Source organism: Fistularia commersonii, chromosome 23 (assembly GCF_037954325.1).
Source record: "Fistularia commersonii isolate RoL2024-O1a breed Wild chromosome 23, RoL_Fcom_v1.0, whole genome shotgun sequence".
Classification (NCBI taxonomy): Eukaryota; Metazoa; Chordata; class Actinopteri; order Syngnathiformes; family Fistulariidae; genus Fistularia; species Fistularia commersonii.
The window spans coordinates 2,845,956-2,867,140 of NC_141306.1; the positions used below are offsets into that span (position 1 = coordinate 2,845,956).

General features: G+C 43.0%; 1 protein-coding gene across 1 annotated transcript; it reads right to left on the reverse strand.

The window, feature by feature from the left end:
* Positions 1-15,421: 15,421 nt before the first annotated feature.
* Positions 15,422-17,817, reverse strand: ier5l (immediate early response 5-like). Its single transcript, XM_086170813.1, has one exon. The coding sequence runs from the start codon at positions 17,586-17,588 to the stop codon at positions 16,749-16,751; it is 840 nt and encodes a 279-aa protein (XP_086026939.1). The 5' UTR covers positions 17,589-17,817; the 3' UTR covers positions 15,422-16,748.
* Positions 17,818-21,185: the final 3,368 nt, after the last annotated feature.

Here is a 21,185-nt window from a genome sequence, read left to right on the forward strand (position 1 = left end):
CGTTTGGAAGTGTTTTGCCTGGACTCTCACAGCTGATTGTTATTAACGCATTCACGTTGACGCACAAAACAAAACTTTTTGTTCTGACAAACATCGCCTCGGTAAAACCTTCTCGCTTCCCGGCTACCGCACGTAATCAGAGTAGAGTTCGGCCAAACACTTCCACCAGGTGTTTGTTTGTAAAGAAGCACGGTTAATCGATTCCTGTCCAACTGTCGTCATGGTGACGGATGACGGTTTAGCTAATGTAATCTGGTTTAATAAAATAAAAACATCAAATGTCAGTTACTTTAAAGTAACAACCATTGGTTTCCGCTCGTTTTTTTTTGGTTTTTTTTCAATACATAGACATGAAGCGATCGATGACAGGAGCTGACCTTTGACCTCCTGCGCAGTCTTATAACAGTCAAATCTTCTCCATCCATTCGGGTTTATAATCGCATCAATTGATCGGCGGTATCGTGATCAGCATTGATCGGGCGACCGCGTCGAACGTGGATCTGGGTCAGGTGGTCCCACGCAGACTCCTCCTCAGGACGGACGCTAACGCCGCTTCTGAGCAGGCTTCCGCAGCTCCTCGTGGGCGGTTGCGAAGAAATTCCAGAGCATCGTTATATTTTTTGACGGTTTTATTTATATCGTAGAATTTTTTGGATGATCTCAGCCCCGTTTTGCAGGATGAGCGTTTTTGAGTTTTTCCCCTTCAAGGTTTGGATCCTCGTGAGCGTGAAGCTAATTCGGAGCGAGCGTGCACTCCCTCCTGCATCGCTTTTGGACTGCTTTCAATTCTTCTAACACATTTTGTCAGTTTTGAGATTTTTTTTTTTTCCAGATGTAAAAAAAAAAAAAAAAAAAAAAAAAAAAAAAATTTATTACATATTTCATGCCAATTTGTTTGTTAAATTGATAATTTGCTGAGAAATGCCTGGGCTTGAGTTTTCTTTCTCCCTCAATGTGTTTTTGCTATTTTTTTTTTTTTGTGTGTGTGTCTCGCACCGAGGATATGGCATTCAGACCCTTCGTAGCAGCTAATCCAGACCGGAAAAGTCGAAAATGTTTGACATTTTATCCTTTCGGTCTGTCCCTTGTAAAAGTCTGTGTTCTCCCTACTTTGATCACTTAACTTACTGTGATTATTGTAAATTGGCAGATACTTGAATAAATTGAACTGGGTTGTGCCGTGCAGCCTCTCCTCGAAATCCCAGGTTTGATGTCAGTTTTTATATCCTTGTGCATTGATTAATAATAATTGAAAAAGAAAAAAAGAAAAAATTAAAACAATAAAATAAAATAAAATAAAATAAAATAAAAGAGTCAACTTTGGGTGGAGCAATAATTGGTTGCAATGAATGACCAATGAATGGATTTGATTTTTGAAGAATTGCAGCCGCGAGGAACATTCATATTTTGTGTTTTTACAGCTTCTGGCCGAGACGAACGGGTTTGTGCGGGGGGGGGGTTGGTTCTTAAAGGTCAACGCGTGAGTGTTTGTTTTAATATTTTATGTCACTACACTGACCTGCCAAATCTGATTTCATCATCATTTCCTCTCTTTTCTCTTATGTATTATATAGTACTGAAATCAGTGTGATTAAAAAAAAAATTGAATGCCCTCCAGTGGTTAACATGATAAAATCAAAGCTGTTTATTGAAAATAATAATCTAAAAGTCAAGTTTCACCAATGGAATAGGAGTTACTTTGTAATAATTTCGCTGCATATGTGTGTGTCTCCACTCACACACACACACACACACAGAATATCTATGAAGATGAAGCTCACTAAACTGTTCGAATCACAAACAATATTAAGATGTTAAGGCTCGCAAAAAATGCACGACAAAAGGGGAAAAAAAACATGCATAAATTTGCAACATATCATCTAGAAATTTGCATTTAGAGGGGAAAAATCAAAGGATATAATATAATAATGAATAAAATGTTTTTAATGAATGGAAAACTAGCAAAATAAATGAAGAGAGCATCAAAAAATAAATACGCAAGAAACAAAGGGGTTAAATGGTTACCTTAATATAATTTGAATACAGTTAAAACTTGAAAAAAAAGTTTACTTGAAAAGATTAAAAAAAATAACAAATGAACATATTTTCATTTTTTTATTTTAAGAGTAGTTTCCCCACATGCACTTGCATTCATATCCCTCCACACCGCACAAGTGTTTCCTTGACGACGCATAAACAATCACACCATAATGTTGACCGACTGCCAGCGTGACGTCCTGTGAACGCAGGCGGCGGCGGCGGCGCCGGCGCCCGTCAGACATGTTTTGCCGTGTTTTTTTTTTTTCCTCCCCACCAAACTGGGAGGATGTTCTCCGCATTTACGCAGCAGCATGACTCTCTGCAGGCTCTGACGTTGTCAACAAGTGATTTCATTGGTCAGGCTTATCTTTTCCGCCGGCAGAATTTGCAGAAATCGAGGTTAATCCAACAATTATACCCCCCCCCACCCACCCACCCCGCACAAATGTCCTGCAGCTGTGTGCTTGCATTTAGAACAGGCTGCATCGGTTTGTTGTTGTTGTTTTTTTTTTTTTTTTTTCTTTGCAATATCCCCGCTGTAGATTTTTCCCGCTGAAATTCTACACCTGTTCGGCGGCGATCGAGAAATCAACATGCGTCCTGACGTACGTCCGAGACGCTCGCTCTCGCATTTCAGGCCGGGTTTCGTCCGCATTCGGCGTCGCAAATTCGCGGAAAGAAAAAAAAAGTACGAGATGCGGAGTATTATCAAGTGTCTGGATTATTTATCAGATAAATCTTTGGAAAACAGAGCGTGATGTTTAATTGATAGTCGCTCGTGACCCAGAAGTGAACCCCAGAAGTAGTGAGGCTGTTGGACGCTCAGTTGACAGGGAAGAGTGAATATTGCATGATGGTGGATAATTAATACGCCTCCTTGTCTTTAACTCAGAGTTAGGGGAACTCCGGTTCATGTAAGATTTACAGAATAACGGCAGCTTTCTCTCTCTCTCTCTTTTTTTTTTTTTTTTTTTTCCCCCCCCCTCGCTTTTGTAACTACGAGCCCTCGCAAGGCTGGACTCGGAATTCCCCGTCCATCCAGAGCGCCGGCGACGCGGCGGCCCGGAGGTGACCGAGGGGACCCCGTGTAAATGTTGTCGGAGCAGCAGCTGCGTCTGCTTTCAGACACAGCAGGAAGCGGGCCGTGAAGGTGTGTCCTTCACCGGGCCCGAGGCTCCACACACCATTTGCTCCACAGATGAATCAACACGGTATCACGAGACCTCCCTGATTCACTGCGACAAAACGCAGCGGTGCGTTCGGGCTCCTCCGCGCTCAAACCGCCACGCTCTCGTGAACGCGGGGGTTTTCGCTCGACGCCCGATTCGGCGTCTCGGCACATCCACGCGGCTCCGCATTCCACCTTAGGGTTGTTCGATTTACCGTAATTTCCGGACTATTGGGCGCACCTCGATATAAGCCGCACCGGCTCGCCAGGGGTCGGCAACCCGTAACACCCAAAGAGCCATTTGGACTCGGTTTCCTAGGAAAAGAAAACACCGGGAGCCGCAATTACTTTTTGACGTCTAAAATAAAGGTACCGCTGTATAAAATGCTTTTTATTACCCTTACACTTTGTATAAACAAGTGCGTAGTGTGTTGCTTCTGAAATTCACAAAGTATTACAGAGAAAATTTAATTTTATTCATGTAATGAACTCATTTTGAGCTTTCAGAGCGTGTAGCGGAGCCTTGACCCGAATTTTAAAAATAAATCGGGAAAAAATCACCGTGTAAGTAAACAATAACAAATAAATATTTGTAAAATATCTTCATAAATATCTATTTTACCTGGTTTATGGGACTTCTGCTCCTGAACTTCTGCGCGCGGCATCTGCAAATCGGGACTTTACCGACCGGCGGGTATACCGGCTTCCGCGAGCGTGACGTTTATTTTGAGCGCCGAAAAAATAATAAATATAATTTTATTTAATATTTCAAGATCACAATAATCTTCCAACTTAGAACTTAAAGTTAAAAAAAGGAATTAACACAAATGAAATACACTTCAATTAAATATTTAGCATTTATTTTCCCAAGCCGCTCGGAGCCGCAGTGTAAAGATGAAAGAGCCGCGGGTTGCCGACCCCTGAACTAGCCGATCGCTATCTCGGTCGTCCTCCCGCGCACTAAAAAGTCGTCTTCTTCGGTGTCGGAGTTGAACGGACTCAGAATTTCCCGGTCATTTCATCGGTCCGATGCGACGAGGATAAATGTTTTAGCGGCGTGAAGCTCGTTAGCGTCCATATATTAGCCGCATCGTTGTTTACGTGAAAAAAGTCTCGGCTTATCGTCCGGGAATTACGGTACGTTATCGAGGCTCCGGGGGCTGGTAAACCCAACGCCGTCTGTTCGAGATGTTTAACGTTAAAGCTGAAAAATCGTCCTAAATTCCCGAATTAACCCAATATATATGAAATAAAAGAAGCCGATCGGGACAAATATTCCATCACTTGTTCATTTTCTACCTGTTTGCGTCTCCGCACGCAAACAAAGGGTAGTTTCGCCGCTTCTCATTGGCTGTTCGTCCGCAGCTAGCGACCGATTGCCGAACGGGACGGGTCATGTAAAAGATTTTTAACTGAACTCGCTTTTTTTTTTTTTTTTTTCTTTTTTAAGGGGGGGAAGGGGGGGAAGCACGGATCCCAGCAAAAGAGAGAAGAATGCTTTTGCCTCATCGGGAGGAATGTTAGGAATGGGACAGCTGCGTCAACTTGTTCTGACGCGCCCGGTCTTGAAATGCAGACCTCGACCGAGGCGTGGTTTCTGAAAAAAAAAAAAAACACGGGACGCCACATCGGGCCGAGGACGGCGACGGCAGCGGCTCCACGTTTATCTCCGAATTCGGGAACTCGGAAAGACGGAATCTGACAACCCGCGCGATCGGAGTGAAGACTCCCTGCCGATCTTTGCTGGTTAACCGGTTAGCTTGCTAACCCTCGGTAGGAGGACGTTGTGCTGCTTTGTTTCTCGCGCGGATTAATTCACCGTCCGATCGCTTTCGGCCTCCGATCTATACTGCTCAAAAAAATAAAGGGAACACTTGAACAACACAATGTAACTCCAAGTCAATCACACTTGTGTGAAATCATAGTGTCCACTCAGGAAGCAACACAGATTCATTTGGACTTGTTTTAAGGACATTACATCAAAGCTGGATCAGCCTGGAGTTTGTTTTTACACTTTAATTTGGAGTGTGATTCCTAATCCAGACCTCCATGGGTTGATACAATTGATTTCCATTGATCATTTTTGTGTGATTTTGTTGTCAGCACATTCAACTGTGTAAAGAGCAAAGTATTTCATAAGAATATTTCATTCATTTAGATCTAGGATGTGTTTTTTAAGTGTTCCCTTTATTTTTTTGAGCAGTGTACTTTCGGAAATACATTAGAAGTCGAATGTTATTTTCCACGAAACTTTATCCAACGGGCGAAAAGAGAGCGTCAACGTGAACCGAACCCCTCAAATCTCTCTGATCGCCATGACGACCGCCTGGTCGACGTCGCCGCGGTACCTTCGGATACTTTGGGGTATCAAAGCACCAGGGGTTCAGCTCAGCCAATCATCTGCCTCCGTCTAACCTTCTCCTCTCCCACTTCCTGTCCTCCCTGGTCCTGGTCTGAGCCACGAATGAGTATTTTATTTATACTTTACTTGTCGAAGCTTCTCGCTCAGATTCCGGCCACACGCTGAGAAACATCTCTTTTCGAACGCTGGAGCGCCGTGGCGGTCGGGAGGCTCTAGACGTGAGAAGGTCCCGGGTCGGAGTCACCGCAGGTGGTCTTTCTGCGTGGAGTCTCCACGTCTGGTTGGGTTCCTCCGAGTTCCTCACGCAGTCCAGAAACATGCAGTGGATTCGTTGGATGCTTTTAACCCCATCCAGTCTTCCGCAACAGGATGAGAAACACCCTCGCTGCTTTGCAGATTTTTTTTTTTTGTAATTTACTTCTTGTGATTTAGCGTTCTTTAGCATTTTTTGCAGCATTTGAATATTTGGTTTTTGTTTTTTTTTTAGCCATACTCTAGACCAGGGGTGGGCGATTATTTTTCCAGTGGGTCAAATTTCTTATTTTATGCACGGGCCAACAAGGTGTCGTGCAAACTGAACAAAATGAAAAAGGCAATTTAAACATTTACATTTTTTATTTCAACTTTAAAATCATTAATGATCATAGAAATGGTCCCATATTATTTTGTATGTAATCATCCATACAAAGTTAAACAAAAGGAAAAAATAAGGAATTTCTAAATTCAATAATGATTAGAAATACTTATCAAAAATTAATAAATTATAAATTAAATAATCATATAATTAATAATATAATTAAAAAATAAATAATATACTATAAAAATAACGATAAAGATAATAATAATAATCAACAATATTAATAATAATATAATGATTTTTATTATTAATAATAATAATAATAAATAATAAATTTAAAAAAATCATTTGTATTTCTTATTCTCCCCCCCCTTTTTTTTTTACTGTTTATACAATTTCCTACTATTATTTATTATTGTTTTGTTTTACTTGAAACTTTGGCACAACAATTTCCTTCAGGATAAATAAAGTTGTTCTCATTCTTATTCTTATTCTTATTCTTATTCTGAAAAAATTGAAAAAGGAAAGAGTTTGGCGGGCTGGATAAAAAAAGGCAGAAAGGGCTGGCCGTAAAACGCCCAGGTCTGCTCTAGTCTAAGAACAAAAAAGTGAAATCCGGTCGATGGCGGGTTGATAAGAGTGAGGTTCATCGGGGGTCAATAAATCTGTAAATTCCATCGAAATTCGCTTTTAAAAGCGAATTTAAAAAAAGTGACGTCCCACTGTTTACATTTTTTGAGATCGGCTAGAGGAAATCTCCCTTTTTAAAAGCTTTAGATTGGGGAAACAAAAAAAAAAAAAAAAAGATTTACGTCCTCGCCCGTCTCAAAGCGGGTCTGTGTGTCGGCCGCCGCGCGTCATGTGACCGACCGCTCATATGGTTTGACCGTTTCGTCACATCGGCTTCAAAAGCGTGGCGTCTGCCTGGGGGGGCTCGTCGTCCGAGACAAAGCTTCTCAAATGTGGGGGGCCGCGGGGGGTCGGGGTCACCAGACATGCAAGAAGGTCACGAGAGTTTCGGAGCTCAACTATGTTTCCGGATTTCCAGCGGCGGAAAGAATCAGGAAGTTCCCCGAGCGTCGGGATCCACGCGGTCGACAACAAAAACACACTCGGGGGGGGAAAAAAATGAGGAAATGGAAAAGGACCGGAAGCAAATGGAAAAAATGTATAAAATGCGCCGGAATTGATCGGAGGGAAGAGAAAGTTTTTGCTTTATCATCAAAAAATCCGATTTTACCTCTGTAAGACTAGCATTCATTCATTCATTCATTCATTGTCTGCTATCCCTGCTGTGATTGGTTCGTCGTCACTCACGGCGACCCTTTCGACCAATCGCAGAGACCTGCAACCGTTCATCCTGTCATTCATTCGTCCGCCGCTGATTTTTCATTTCTGGAAAACGACACAATGAAAATGTTGAAAAATTAATTCTCTTCCCCCTGCAAAGTTATTTCCCGGCCTTCTTTGTGTTTTTTTGTTTTTTTTACTCTCTGTACCACTGAGCCAATGACCTAATTGTGTTGCCGATTTTATGCAAATGAGCGGCGGCGTATTCAGTTAGACGTGTAAATGAGCCGTGACCCAGTTGGCGCGTCGCGGGCGTGGCCTGTCACGTCGTTTGTTTAATATGCGAGGGAGGCGGGGTCTTCTGCGGACCTCTCGTGCAAAGAGGAGTCTGTGTGTGTGTGTGTGTGTGTGTGTGTGTGTGTCATCCTTGCACGCGGATGAGTCCTCGCTCAATGGCTGCCGATGTGCGTTCATATTTAATTTATACACGTAAGGGTGTGGCCTACATATTTTGCATGCAAATCGTATGCAAAATCAGGAAGTCCGGTCGGTTCGATGCAAATGAGGACCGGCTGGAAAAAGGGTGTGGCCAGTTTGTCAAATAAGGATAATTCTACTTTATTTTCCCTTTTATGAAATAAAGATGCGACCACACTGTGGTGCCTTATTTCACTTTGCTAAATTTAAATGTCGATGTAAAAAAAGAAAAAAAATTCTGAAGATAAATTCATTTATTATTTTGATTATTTTGATGTTTTTTTTTTGTTAATTATTATCATTAATTTCTTCCAGGGACTTGATCTCCTTGTTATATATAAGTCACCTTGCTGTAACAATAATGTTGAAAAAAAAATTGTTTTTATTAAAACCCACTGCTGGTTTTAAATTGTGTGTAAATATATATATAATATAATAGTTTCTAGTTTTAGATATATCTTTTAAAAAAATCTTATTAAATGTATAATATATATAATATATATATGTATATTTATATATAATATATAATATTGACAGACATAACTGACAAAATCTAGTTTTGAAATAATTGCATCAACTATTATAAGAAATCAGCTTGTCAGGCGTTAAGAAATTGAAACAAATTTTGCAAGAAGTCAAAATGAATATTGAAATAATAAGGAAAGTAAAAGAAAAATATTTATAAGTACATAAATCTATGGGTGCTGCTGCTCTGGTGGAAACCACTGACACATCTTTCTAGGTTTTAGACAATAATGTTATTTTAGTTTGAACCATAACGCGATAAAACTCAACTCTATGCATTTCTTAATCAAAATAAACGGAGCTGCGTTTATTTACACCCACCAACGTTTTGTTGTGGGAAAAAAAGCAAAAATACATCCTCTGTGTTTATTTCTACTAAATTTCTTTCGCCTTATTAGACCAAACAACATTTAATGTCACCCATTTCTTGATAATTGTGCATTTGCTTATCAGCTGATTTTGCCATTTGCAGTAAAGTCAATAAATTCCTTTTTAGACATTTATCATGAAACGCTTCTCTTGAAAGTCCTTTCATTAAAAGCCTGATAAAAATGTGGAGTCGTAAAAAATAAAAAAAAAAAAACACCCGCTCTCGTCTCACGGTGACTCATCAACATTAGGAATAATAACGTTTAACCAACAACTAATAATGTTATTACCCAAGAACTGAACTGGTTTTGGCATTCATAAATTACTATCAGAAATACTTTATTTTATTTCTCCATACAGAAAGAGATCAAATAAATAAAAAGGAATTAGCTTTTGTTATTGTTGCTCTTCTCGCTGCCGCCGCTATTGTTTTCCTTTTCCTTCTATTGTCTATTTTTATCCTTGTTGTTGTTGTTGTTCACGTTGCTGTCTTTTGCTATCTTTGAATTTACTCTCTTTTTTATATTCTGACTCAAATTTCGCCTATGGGCGTTCAAGAAATTCTTATCTTGAGAAAATATATTTAATCTGGATCAAACAGCGAGATAATGAGAAAAATAAGAATAAAAAAAAAAAAAAACATTCGTGATGAAACCTCAACCAGGGGGTGCTTATATAAACCTGGGTGCTCAGATGTGACAACCCGACACCCGGACCTGGTCTGCATCAGGACCCCCCTCCTCCTCCGACCCCCCCGACCCCCCCAAACCCTCCGACCCCCCCGACCTCCTCCGACCCCCCCGACCTCCCCTCCCCCCCGCAGACCTTCCACCAACCTGGCTGACCTGCGTGATCCCGGCCTCCCCCAACACCTATTCCCTGCAGTCCCCCCTCCCCCTCCACTGCTGTCACATGTGGGCTCTGCAACCCCCCAGCACACACACACACACACACACACACACACACACATGTGCTCCCTCTCTTATCAACCGCCACTTGGTATTGTTCTTCTGATCAGAGGAGTGTGTGTGTGTGTGTGTGATGGGGAAGAGGGAACGCTCAAATGTTTTAATTGTTTCCCCCCTGTTTTGTTTACAAGTTAGCCGGTTAGCTGGTTAGTTAGTCGGTTGTTTGTCTTATCTGCGCTCTTTGTTCCGTGAAACAAAGATGTTTTATAGTCGGCGCCGTTTTTTTTTCTTTTTTTGGAAGGAAAAATATTATCGGAATGATTTGAATCGTCATTTTATTCTATTTAATTGATTTTTGAGTGGAAAACACACAGTTTGATGAGGAGATTGAACGGGTTTGTGAGGGACGCCGTAACCCGGAATAATCACTTTTTTTTTTAAATTTTTTATATGTAAAATCTGTCCGATAACTGGAGATGATTGCACTTGTAAAACACTCTTATATTTATATATATATATATATATATATATGTGTGCAAATAATACAAGAAAAAAAAGGGAGAAAAAGGAAGTGGGGGGCCATAGCTGCTGATTGTGTGTGTGTGTGCGTGTGTGTGTGTGTGTGTGTGTGTGCGTGTGTGTGTGCCCCACGGTGGGTGTGAGTCTCCTCTGATCCAGATGGAGGAGCTGTGTTTTCACCAGCGGACGAACCCATTGTCCGCAGTGTTTGTCGGGACGGGGGAAGCGAGCCGGCCGCGGCTCTCGCCCCTGTTGTTTGAAACATTTTACTGCAGCTGGTCGACGCTCCGGGGAAAAGAAGAAAAAGGAAAAAAAAAAAAAAAAAAAAATTCACAGTTAACACTTCACGCTGCAGCCCTTTGTAATAAACACATCCGACCGCCCTGCTAAACCTTTATAACACACTTATTCATGATATCCTGTTAGAATAAAAGAACTTCTTGGGATTTAGATCGACCTATAATCCACCGTTTATCACTTTTCTTACGGATCCCGCGATCATTCGATCCATGGATCTTTATCCGATGCTTCATACACTCGATTATTTGTGTTTATCAAAAGCTTCGTGTGTGTGTGTTTCATGGACACGAAGCATTATTTTGTAACAGCTTGTCAAGGCGAACTATCCCCCGTCTTAAGTTTATATTTTGATCCGTATCTATATTTTTTTTATGATGTTGCGATTGTCTTTAGCCGTTCAGGACGGCGGATCCAAAACTAGTAGCTTTATTTATTGTGTTTACAAATGCTTTATAAGCATCCCGGGTTTATTTTGAATCAGTTTATTTAAGACGAGTGTGAAACGGCAAGACGGTCGAGGCAAAAGTTATTACCTTTTGGTTTTTTTTTTTTGTTTTTTTTGATCGATACTAACTACCAATGAGCTTCGCCCTCATAAGAACCTTATCAGGATCTTATTTCCAATCATTGTTGATCACAAGCCATCGTCATAGAAACCGTCATCCAGTCAGACTCGATATCCTCCCGCTTCTTGGATCTCCAACATCACACACACACACACAAACACACACAGTGAGACTGCTTCATCGCCTCCATGATCACCCACCTTCTGCCGGTGATTATTGTGCGGCGGCGGCGGCGGCGGCGGCGGCGATGGATGTGTGGGAGAAAAGCAATGCTTCACTCCGAGGCAGGAATAGCAGGAGGAGGAGGGCGGGGGTGTCGGAGGGGCTGTTGAGCAGAGCGTTTGGGAGGTGTGTGTGTGTGTCGGGGAAAGGGGGTGGGGGCTGGGTGTGTGTGTGTGTGTGTCGGGGAGGGGGGTCAGCCCGAGGTGGCTCGGCGCCGCATGCACACCCTGGCTGATATCTTCATTCATTGATTTTAAAGAACACCACCAAGTGGCACACAGCAGAGATAACAGGACTTTTTTTTCCAGGAGGGGAGATTCCAGGCCCCGAGGAGAAGTTAGAGCGACTCGGCGCCGGCGTTTGCCCTCCCGCTGGGTCGCCGGCCCGTTTCCGCCGCTTACACACACACACACACACACTCAAAACAAAGGCACATTGTTCCACCTCGTGTCACTGCAGAAGTTTCAACAGGTACAGCAGGGGTGTCAAACTCATTTGGGTCCGCGGGACACATAATTTGATGCGGACGGGGTCGAATCGGGGAAATTATTACCTTGTAGTAACACTAAGTCCAAATTTTTCCTTTGTTTTAGTGTAAAGGAGGTAAACGGGTAAATTTTAAAAATTTTTTTGTGTAATTAACTGTTCCTCTAAAAAAAATACATGATGAATTAATGTTAAAAATGAATATTAAAAAAGAAATTACAGCCTAAAAATATTGTTGAGTTGGAAGAGAAAATTTTGTCGCTGTGGAAAAATTTGCCGCTAGAATTTAAAAAAAAAATGTTTGTAGCTACATGCTACAAGGCTATTCTGGTTATTAAATCAATCTTTTTGATTTTGGCTGTTTTTTTTTTGGTTTTTTTTTGCTATTGTTTTTGTGGTTTCTATAGAAATAAGACAAGAAAAGATTGTTTTAACGCTAGATGTCACTAGATGTTTTTTCATCCAAAAAATCATTTTGTTTGCAAATTTTGAACCCAAAAAAATACATTGCAAAGTTACTTTGTCATTTTTTCCTTGCCCTTTTTTTTTTTTTTTTTTTGGAAACCCACTGTATTAAACCCCCAGATGCGTTTAAGAAAAACGCGCGGGACGCAAGAAAACAAAGATTCGATTTCAGGCGGGGGGGGGGGGGCACAAAAAATACATAATAAAGGTGTTGCTGAGCTTCCTGTGCAGAGAAAAGTAGTGAATATAATTTAACAAGCTAATAAGAGTCCTAATTATCCACAATTTTTGTGTTCTCGCTGATTTTCATTGATTCCTTTAAATCTTTTTTTTTTTTTGTTTCTCAACGCAAATCAGTTCCTCCTGGCTTTTAATCTTCATTGTCCGTTTTTATTCACCGCAAAGTCATTTTTTGGTTACAACAGTGAAATTTTTTATGTTTTTTTTCCCCCAATTATTCTCGGAAAATCTCATGGATTCTAATGTAGCCGGTGGAAACAATCGAGGGAAATTTGCTGATGAAAATGGAAGAAAACAAGGTGGCGCTGCGGTTGGATTTAAACCTCCAGGTTCCCGGTTGGATTCAAAGGGAGGCCTTTCTGGTTGGAGTTTCCTTGTTCTCCCCGTTGGGTTCCTCCGGGTTCTTCCGGTTCCTCCCGCCGTCCGAAAAACAAGCAGGAAGTTGATCGGAGACCCTAAATTGTCCAGAAGTGTGAATGAGCGGGTGAACGGTCGGACGTCCCGGGTCGACTCCGGATGAAATCTAGTGATTTCGTTTGTTAATCGCTCAACATTCATTGTTATTCACATAACGCAGACATTGGCCCTCTCGTTCACAACTGACCGCTATAAAAAGATGGTTAATAATCTTAAAAAAATGGTCAAAAACCATAAAAAAAACCAACAGAAAATTAGCAAAAAGCTAACCATGTAGTTCAATCTCTCGTCCATCATTTTGTAGAAATTGTGACAGAAATGTTTTGAATCTGTGTCAGTGTAATTGCATATTTAATGTTTTAAAACAATGACGCAGCCACACTTGAGGGGGTACAGACACACACACACACACACACACACACACACCGTGTATTCAGTGTTTTTTTTTTTTACACAAAATGAAATTACACAAAGCATAATTTTGCTGGACCGGAAAAACAAATTATCAGCGCAATCTCATCCAACAGCTGTCGTGTGTGTGTGTGTCTATGTATGTGTGTGTGTGTGTGTGTGTGTGTGTGTCGAGCCCAGCGTTCTTCCGTCTGAGGTCTAAAGAGGAAACCCCCAGCTCTTCTCCACATCTCGTGTGAGTGTAGTGGATCTCGTTCCAGCTGAGCTCTCCAGTCGTGGGCGAGGTTTTGGAATAAACCCAGAGCGTGAAGAAGCCCGGGAGCTCGGCCTTCTGGACACTCGGGGCCAGAAAAACCCCCGCGAGATGGTTGCGAGGCAAATGCGTACATAGTCGTATCGATATCCGTGAAAAAAAAAAAAAAAAGTGAAACAACTGGTGCGGCGGTTAGCGCTTCCGCCTCACAGCGAGAAAATCCCTGGTTGGATTCCCAGCGGGGGGTCTTTCTGGGTGGAGACCCCACGTTCTCCTTGTTCCTCAGGGTTCAATGAGGCCGGGAATGAGTGCAGAGTTGTAGAAGACGAATGAGTGAATGAATGAATGAGTGGCGGTTGTGATGTCACACGCGTTGGCGTTAGCGCCCTGAGCTTTTGTGCCGATCAAATTGTCTCGGATCTTCACGTTCAGCCCTTATTGTGTGTCCGTCTTCGTCGGCCGGAGGTACAACATCTGCGCGGTGACACCAAACACGAGGAGGTTTGAGTCGATGGGTGTGTTCCCCATGTTTGAATTCGGACCTTTAGCTTCGGTAGCCTCGTCGGGAGCTGCACCTTCGACGACAGGTTTAAATACCGGCTGGCGCCGCATTATTTGGGCCTCTTCGCTCGATCGATATCGTATTGGTCTCCTGGCCTCCGATTCATTCAAAGATCTTATAAATAAAGTCCTTTCTGCCGACAACTGAGCTGCTGGCGGTTCGATTCCCGGCCCGAGACGCCGAACCCCCGGTCGCTCCCGGTTAGCGCCCTGGATGGCGGCTCTGGGTGAACGCTAGCTTGTGTAAAGCGCTTCCGAACATCGACGGGTGGTGGTTCGTGCAACATCGGCTACTTCCTTTATTTATTTGTCTCCTCTGAATGGCATCTTTCGTTGGATTGGTCATCGCAGCTCCGGCGCTGCGGGATATCGATAGCATAGCATATGGTATAGCTATATCACCATGCCACCAATGCTACTGCTTATAATAATAAGAATGGCTAGTTGAAATTATGATTCTTTTCACTGCAAAAACGGATTCAATGTACAACTCCGGAATAAATGTATTTCAGTAAATACATTTTTTTGTTGTTTTTCAAAATACCCCAAATTTGGGTTAGAAGTGTCCATTTTTTTTAAATAAAGCCACCATTCAGGCATGAAAGACTCCATTCATAACAAAAAGGTCTCGTAGATTAAAATATTCATTTTTTTATTCAGGATATAATTTTTTTATTATTATTTTTTTCCTCTTTTTTTTTTTTTTTTTTTTTTTTTTTTTACAAATTTCTCCTGCAACAGTTTTTTTTACCAGGCAATATACAATTTATTAAGCACAAAAATACAAGAATAACAACAAAATAAGTAGAGAATGGCTGAATACTCTCTTTATTTTGGTACACATAGTGCTCGTAAAGCTAATGCATGAATTTTTTTTTTTTTTTCAGGTTATGGCTAAAATCACGTGTTTGCCTTTTTAAAACAAAAGGACTCTTCTTTTATAAAACAATCAAAAAACAAAACAAAATAAAAACTCACAAAACCAAGACATGTTGGAATCATGAATTACTGTGAAGGCTTTGAGCAACAAACATGATTAATAGAAGACGTCGGAGTCCTAAAATATCCCGGGCTGTTTCGCGGTCGGTGACAGGATTGTTGGTGCTCTGCTGAGCGACGAAATCGGAGTCCGTGTACCTGGAAAGTGTCTCAAACATGACGTTCCACGTGATAATGAAACTCTGAATGTGCAAGGTCCGTTTAAAAAGTGGAGATGCGGGCTTCTTTTTTTTTTTTTTTTTTTTTCATGTTTTTTGTCGTTGTTGTTGTTTTTGTTGTTTTTTTTTTTTTCCGGGCCGGGGCTGGAGAGAAAAGCAGACATTCAGTCACTCTCAATGAACTTTACATTTATGACGATAGCTAGCAGTAGTGTGCGTCGGTTTTAAGGCAACGGAAGTCAACGGAGAATCTCCCACCCTGAACAGCCTGCACGTTCTGTATGGCACAAACTCCCCCTGTCCAAAACCACTGTCCCTCCATTTCTCAGTGTTTTTAAATAGCTTCTCTTTGTCCTGCAAAAATAAAAGTCTATCCCGTCTAAACCTTGCAGGGCGGCGCGGGGTGGGGGGGAAGGTGGGGGGGGGGGGTCATTTCGGATGTATCCTCGTGAATCGCGACTCCATTTGTATGATTCGTCGCTCTTTGTTTGGGGATTTTGCGAAAAGGGCTAGCCGGTGTGAACCCGTGCACGCCGATCGGAGGACGGCGCCGCGTTTTCCTATTTAGCCAAATGAGGGAACGGCTAATGTGATGCTACATGTGTGCTAGGGAATTCAACTGCAAACCCCGATGACCGCTGACGAACTGTGATGCTAAATGGAATCCAGAGCTAGTCGGTTTTAGCAACGCGGAGAGTGACGCTAGCGGCGCGTCGATACACTTCTCACTCCCGCGCCGTGTCGTTTGCCGTTAGCGCGTCGCTAGCGGGCTCGTTCACGTAGTGCAGTTTGAACGTCAGAGGTTTTCACAATGGATGCGGTAAAGAATTTCAGATTTACATACATATATAGATTATGTATCAATTTGTCTTCTTAAATTTGTGGGGATCATTCCGATGAAATATTATTTAGCGCTCCGAATTTTTGCGTGTATTTCTGGTCACGGCCAGTAGGGGAGCTGCCGAAATTGGGCGTGTCCGGCGTAACACTTTAGAAAAACGACGAATCTCCCGTGAGAGGAGCGTTTCGGTCAGTTCTTCGAAATATTTTCGATCGCGGCTGGCTAGGTATTATCGTTATATCGCATTGCTGTTGACTCGGTAATTTAAAACCGAATTCGTAACAACGCTAGAACCGATCGCCAGCACCGGGGCCCCCTAGTGACGGAGCGCGGCGTTGCACGGGATTGTAAAGTAGCCGATTTTTTAAAAAAAGGGGTTCGAGAAAAGATGGAAATCGGGAATAAATAACAAAATGATGCCACATGTCGCATTTTTTTGTGAACCTCAAAGGGTAAAGTTCAAGCGGCCCCTGCGAGAAGGAGGGAAATGTTCCTCTGCTGGTTGGAATACTTTTGGGGAGGACATGTCATAGCTGCCCCCCCACCCACCCACCCCATCCCGGTTCCCCCATCCGGTCCCCCCCAGTTCTGGGCTCAGAAAGCCACGATGGCCCGGGTCCATGCCCCCAGACTGGCCAGCGCCTGTTTGCTACAGATCTGCTCCAAGTCCGCCTGCCGGCTCAGCAGCCCCGAGAACCCCGAGCCGAAGATGGAGATCAGGTTGGAGATGTTGGAAGGGTCCGTGTAGTCCGGGCAGGAGAAGGAGCAGTCCTCGCGTTTGGCCCGTTTGCGCGCCGCGGGAAAATCCGACACCTCCTCCGCGTCGCAAGTGCAACAGCCGAACTCGACCTTGCGCTTCCTGGCCGCGGATTGCGCGCCGTGCGCCGCGTCGCAGCAGCAGTCCTGGTGCAGGAAGCCGTTCTCCACCGTGGTCACCACATGCGTGTCCAAGTCCAGCACCGTGGTCTTGTTGCAGTGCGCGTTACCGGCGGGGAACTGCTCGCAGTGCGGCGCCTCCATGCAGCAGCTCCGGTAGTAGGAGGCGGAAGGCTCCGGGTCTTTGCAGCCGTCCTCCAGGGGGGCGCAGCCCGGCGGCCGGCCGTGCGCCTCGTCGCCGCCGCCGCAGCACGCAGCCCTCGGCGGCGGCGGCGGCGGCGGCTCGTCTCCCTCCGCGTCCTCCGCGTCCGCCTCCAGCGGGTTGAGCTCCTGGATCTCGTTGCACACCGCCATCACCTCCTCGTACTGCTGCATCCGGTAGATCTCCGCGTACTTCTCCTTGATGTAGACCTGCCGGGCGTTCCTCAGCACGTAGGACACCAGCAGGTTCTTGTGCAGCTTGATCCCCCCGCGTTGCGTCCGCGAGTTGTGGATCTTCATGAGGGATATGGAGATCAGGCTCTGCGCGTCCACGGCGCACTCCATGGTGCTGATCATCGCGGTGCGGCTCCTTCCGTCCCCGCGGGAGGAGCGGGAGAAGGAGGCCGGGTTGCGGGGGGGGGGGACGGGGGGACGGGGGTGAGGGGACGGGGAGGTGGGAGGGGACGGGGAGGCGAGAAGGGGACACACCTTCTCTCGGCTATCTCAGGAGGACCGTGCGCGTCGGAGGAGAAAAGCTCAAGTCAGCTCTGTGGAGACACATCGGACGCGCCGAGTCGCCTCCCGCTCCGAGCCACAGATCATTTGCAGATGCTCCGGCAGCGGCCGGCTTATATAGCCCCGGCGCAAGTCCCGCCCCCTTCTCCCGGAGAGCCAATCAGATGCCGAGCGACACGGCGGCGCTCTGGAAATATGCCTCCGCCAGCCAATGAGCGTCCGGCGGTTCCTCTGTTCTATTCAAATTCCAGCCAGGCCGCCGAGCAGGAATGTCCTCATTTCAGGCGCCCAGAGCTGAAACTTCCAGCGCTCACTTCCTCATCGCTGGGGATGCGGAGAACCGGGCGCACCGGTGTCACAAGGCCGCCTGTTGAGAAATTCTTCTTATTTTCTTATTTTGTCCCATCTAGGCCGGCGTCGACTTTGTCCCAATGGAAACTCGCAGTTCGAAAAATGCATCTCTAGAGGAGGAAAAACAAAGACAATTGAGAAAAGTTGATCGATTCGTTATTTGAGTCGCTGGAGCCTCACCTGGTTGGATTCCGGGTTGGTCTCCATGTTCTCCCCGTGTCTGCGTCGGGTTCCTGCAGGTTCTCCGGGTTCCTCAAACACTCCGGTTTCACCCTTCATCGTCCAGACGTGACCGAGGCGCCGGCGAAAAGCAAGTCTGACATCCCCCTTTTTACAAAATTGAAGCGTTTTAGTCACATTTACACCCGGGTGACGGTAAAACGTATGTTTAATGAGCAATAAATGTTGTCGGCACATGAGCTTGCAGTACAACTAACTGTTCCTGCTCAATTCCAGGTAAAACCCCTCAGAATCCCTCACACCCCAAACATTCCCAGCAAACAGAAAACAAGCATCAACATGAACCCCAACATCCGTGGGTAATTTTTTTTCTTTGGCTCGGCTATGACTTTTAGAAGAAATTAAATCCATCAGCGGTTAATTTTCCAGCTCCGGTGCAGGTTGCGCTGCAGGCGAGCACGATTCAGAAGATAAAAATTAATATTTAGGATCGCGGAACGGGTCGTCTGCGCCGGTAGATCCTCGCCGAAATGCTCCCGGCGTTCTTCTCGACCCGACGCTTGCAGTACACACATTCGGCCACTAGGGGAGCTTGAATCCACGTGCTTGCAGAAACAACCGGGGAGCGAGGGAGCGAGGGAGATTAACTCCACATTTTAGGACGCACGAACAAATAAACCACTTATTTTTTTTTATTTTTTTTTACCTTTCTAACGAGCTCGCCTGCCTGCATGCGTGTCTCTCGGCCGTTCGTAGCCCGTCGACAAAATCATCGTCTCGAAATCGCGTATTTATTTATTTAAGCGCCCGATATCCCGCTCGGAAATCTCATTTGGACTTTTTCGGCGAAACCTCCGTCTCGATTTGTCATTCATTAATCGTAAAGTGTATGTATTTCACCACCGCAGGGCCCCGACAAAGCCGAGCGAGGCGCCGGCTATTCGCCGTAATTATATCTGGCCTATTTTCTGTTATTAACATATGAAAGGTTATTATGTCTGTATTTGCAGGCGGGCAAAGCCGGCTATTGTTACTATGACTAGTTTGTCAGTCTCGGGGTTTTGCATCTGTTTTTTGTTTGTTTGTTTGTTTGTTTTTTACTCCGTGCAAATTTTCATACCGAGATATACGTGTGTGTGTGTGTGTGTGTGTGTGTGAGCGGAGGTGGGGAAGGTGCCGTTTTAATGTTTTGTAACTGAACTAAAACTCGATAGCTAGCAGATACTCGTAGATAGTCAGATACAGCCGGTGTGTAGCAAACGTTACCTCACGTCAACATTAGATGGATTAGTTGTGCTAACTTGGTTATCAGATGATAACAAACGGGGTTTCAAAGTGTTGAAGGAGATGCTTCCTGACGTGGCGGCCGCTATGACATCACCGAGAAGAAGGCAAACTTCCCTTCCGTGGTTCGTCATGGGATGGAAAAAAAACCCTTGTAAGGTTGCGTGATGGGCCGGGTGAATGAATGAAGACAGTGATAATCTCCTCGTGGAGCCATTTCAGATTATTACGTGTGTGTGTGTGTGTGTGTGTGTGTGTGTGTAATCGGATTGGAGAGAATAATAATGCCAGATGCTAACGTTGCCCCCGTCCTCCCTTTTCTTTTCTTTCCTTTTTTTTGAACAGAAATTACAGAGGGTTTTTTAAAAATCAACAGATTTTTTTTTTTTTTTTGACAGGAAATGCAATGTTCAAATCTTTAAAATGATCAAGAATTAAAAAGAGGTGGGAAAGAATTAATATGGAGCTACTATGAAAGAACCGTCAATTTAGAACATTGCAAGCTGTTGACATTTAATCAGAAAAAAAATGCAAAAGTAAACAAATGATGTACAACCATTCACCCTCTCATTCACACAGTACTTGCAGACCGTTCACTCTTTCATTCCCATCCTATAGACACACACACACACACACACACACACACACACCAGGTTACCTGTAATACCACGAAATGTTACTGTTTGATTAGCATTAACATTTTCCATGTGTTGCATTTACTTACAGAGATTTTGTGAAAATCAGATAAAATCATTTGAAATCTGAAATCCCCAAACTTTTGGATAAACATTAGAATTATCAGTAATTTACATGAAAAGTGTCTTTTTTTTTCTTTTTTTTTAAGAATTACCCACTGTATATTAGCATTTAAACATAGAAGTTGGCTACATTGAAATGGAAGAAAACGCTATATATATGTATGTATATGTTTATATATATATATATATATATGTATGTATACAGTACTGTCTCAGAAAATTAGAATATTGTGATAATGTTCTTTATTGTCTGTAATGCCATTAAAAAAACAATAATGGCTTTTTCATGATATTCTAATATTTTGAGATAGCATTTTTGAGTTTTCTCAAGATGTAAGCCATAATCAACAATATTAAAATAATAAAAGGCTTGCAATATTTGAGTTGATTTGTAATGAATCCAGAATGTATGACATTTTTGTTTTTGCAATTGCATTACAGAAGATAAAGAACTTTATCACAATATTCTAATTTTCTGAGACAGTCCTGTAAATGCATATGTGTACATATAAATATATATGCATATATATGTGTATATATAAGCATACATGTGTATATGTGTATAAATATATATGCATATATATGTGTATATATATGCATACATGTATATATATGCATACATGTATATATATATATATATATATACACATACATACATACATATATATATATATATATATATATGCTGCCAATCCTGCAGTCAGGATTGCAAGGGATGCTAGAGCCTACAAATAATATATATATATAGATTGTAATAAAAAATAAAAAATAAGAAAAAAATTATATATATATATAAATATATATATATATATGCTAAATGCTAAAAAACAGGTTTTAAATGTCTCTCTATATATATATTTATATT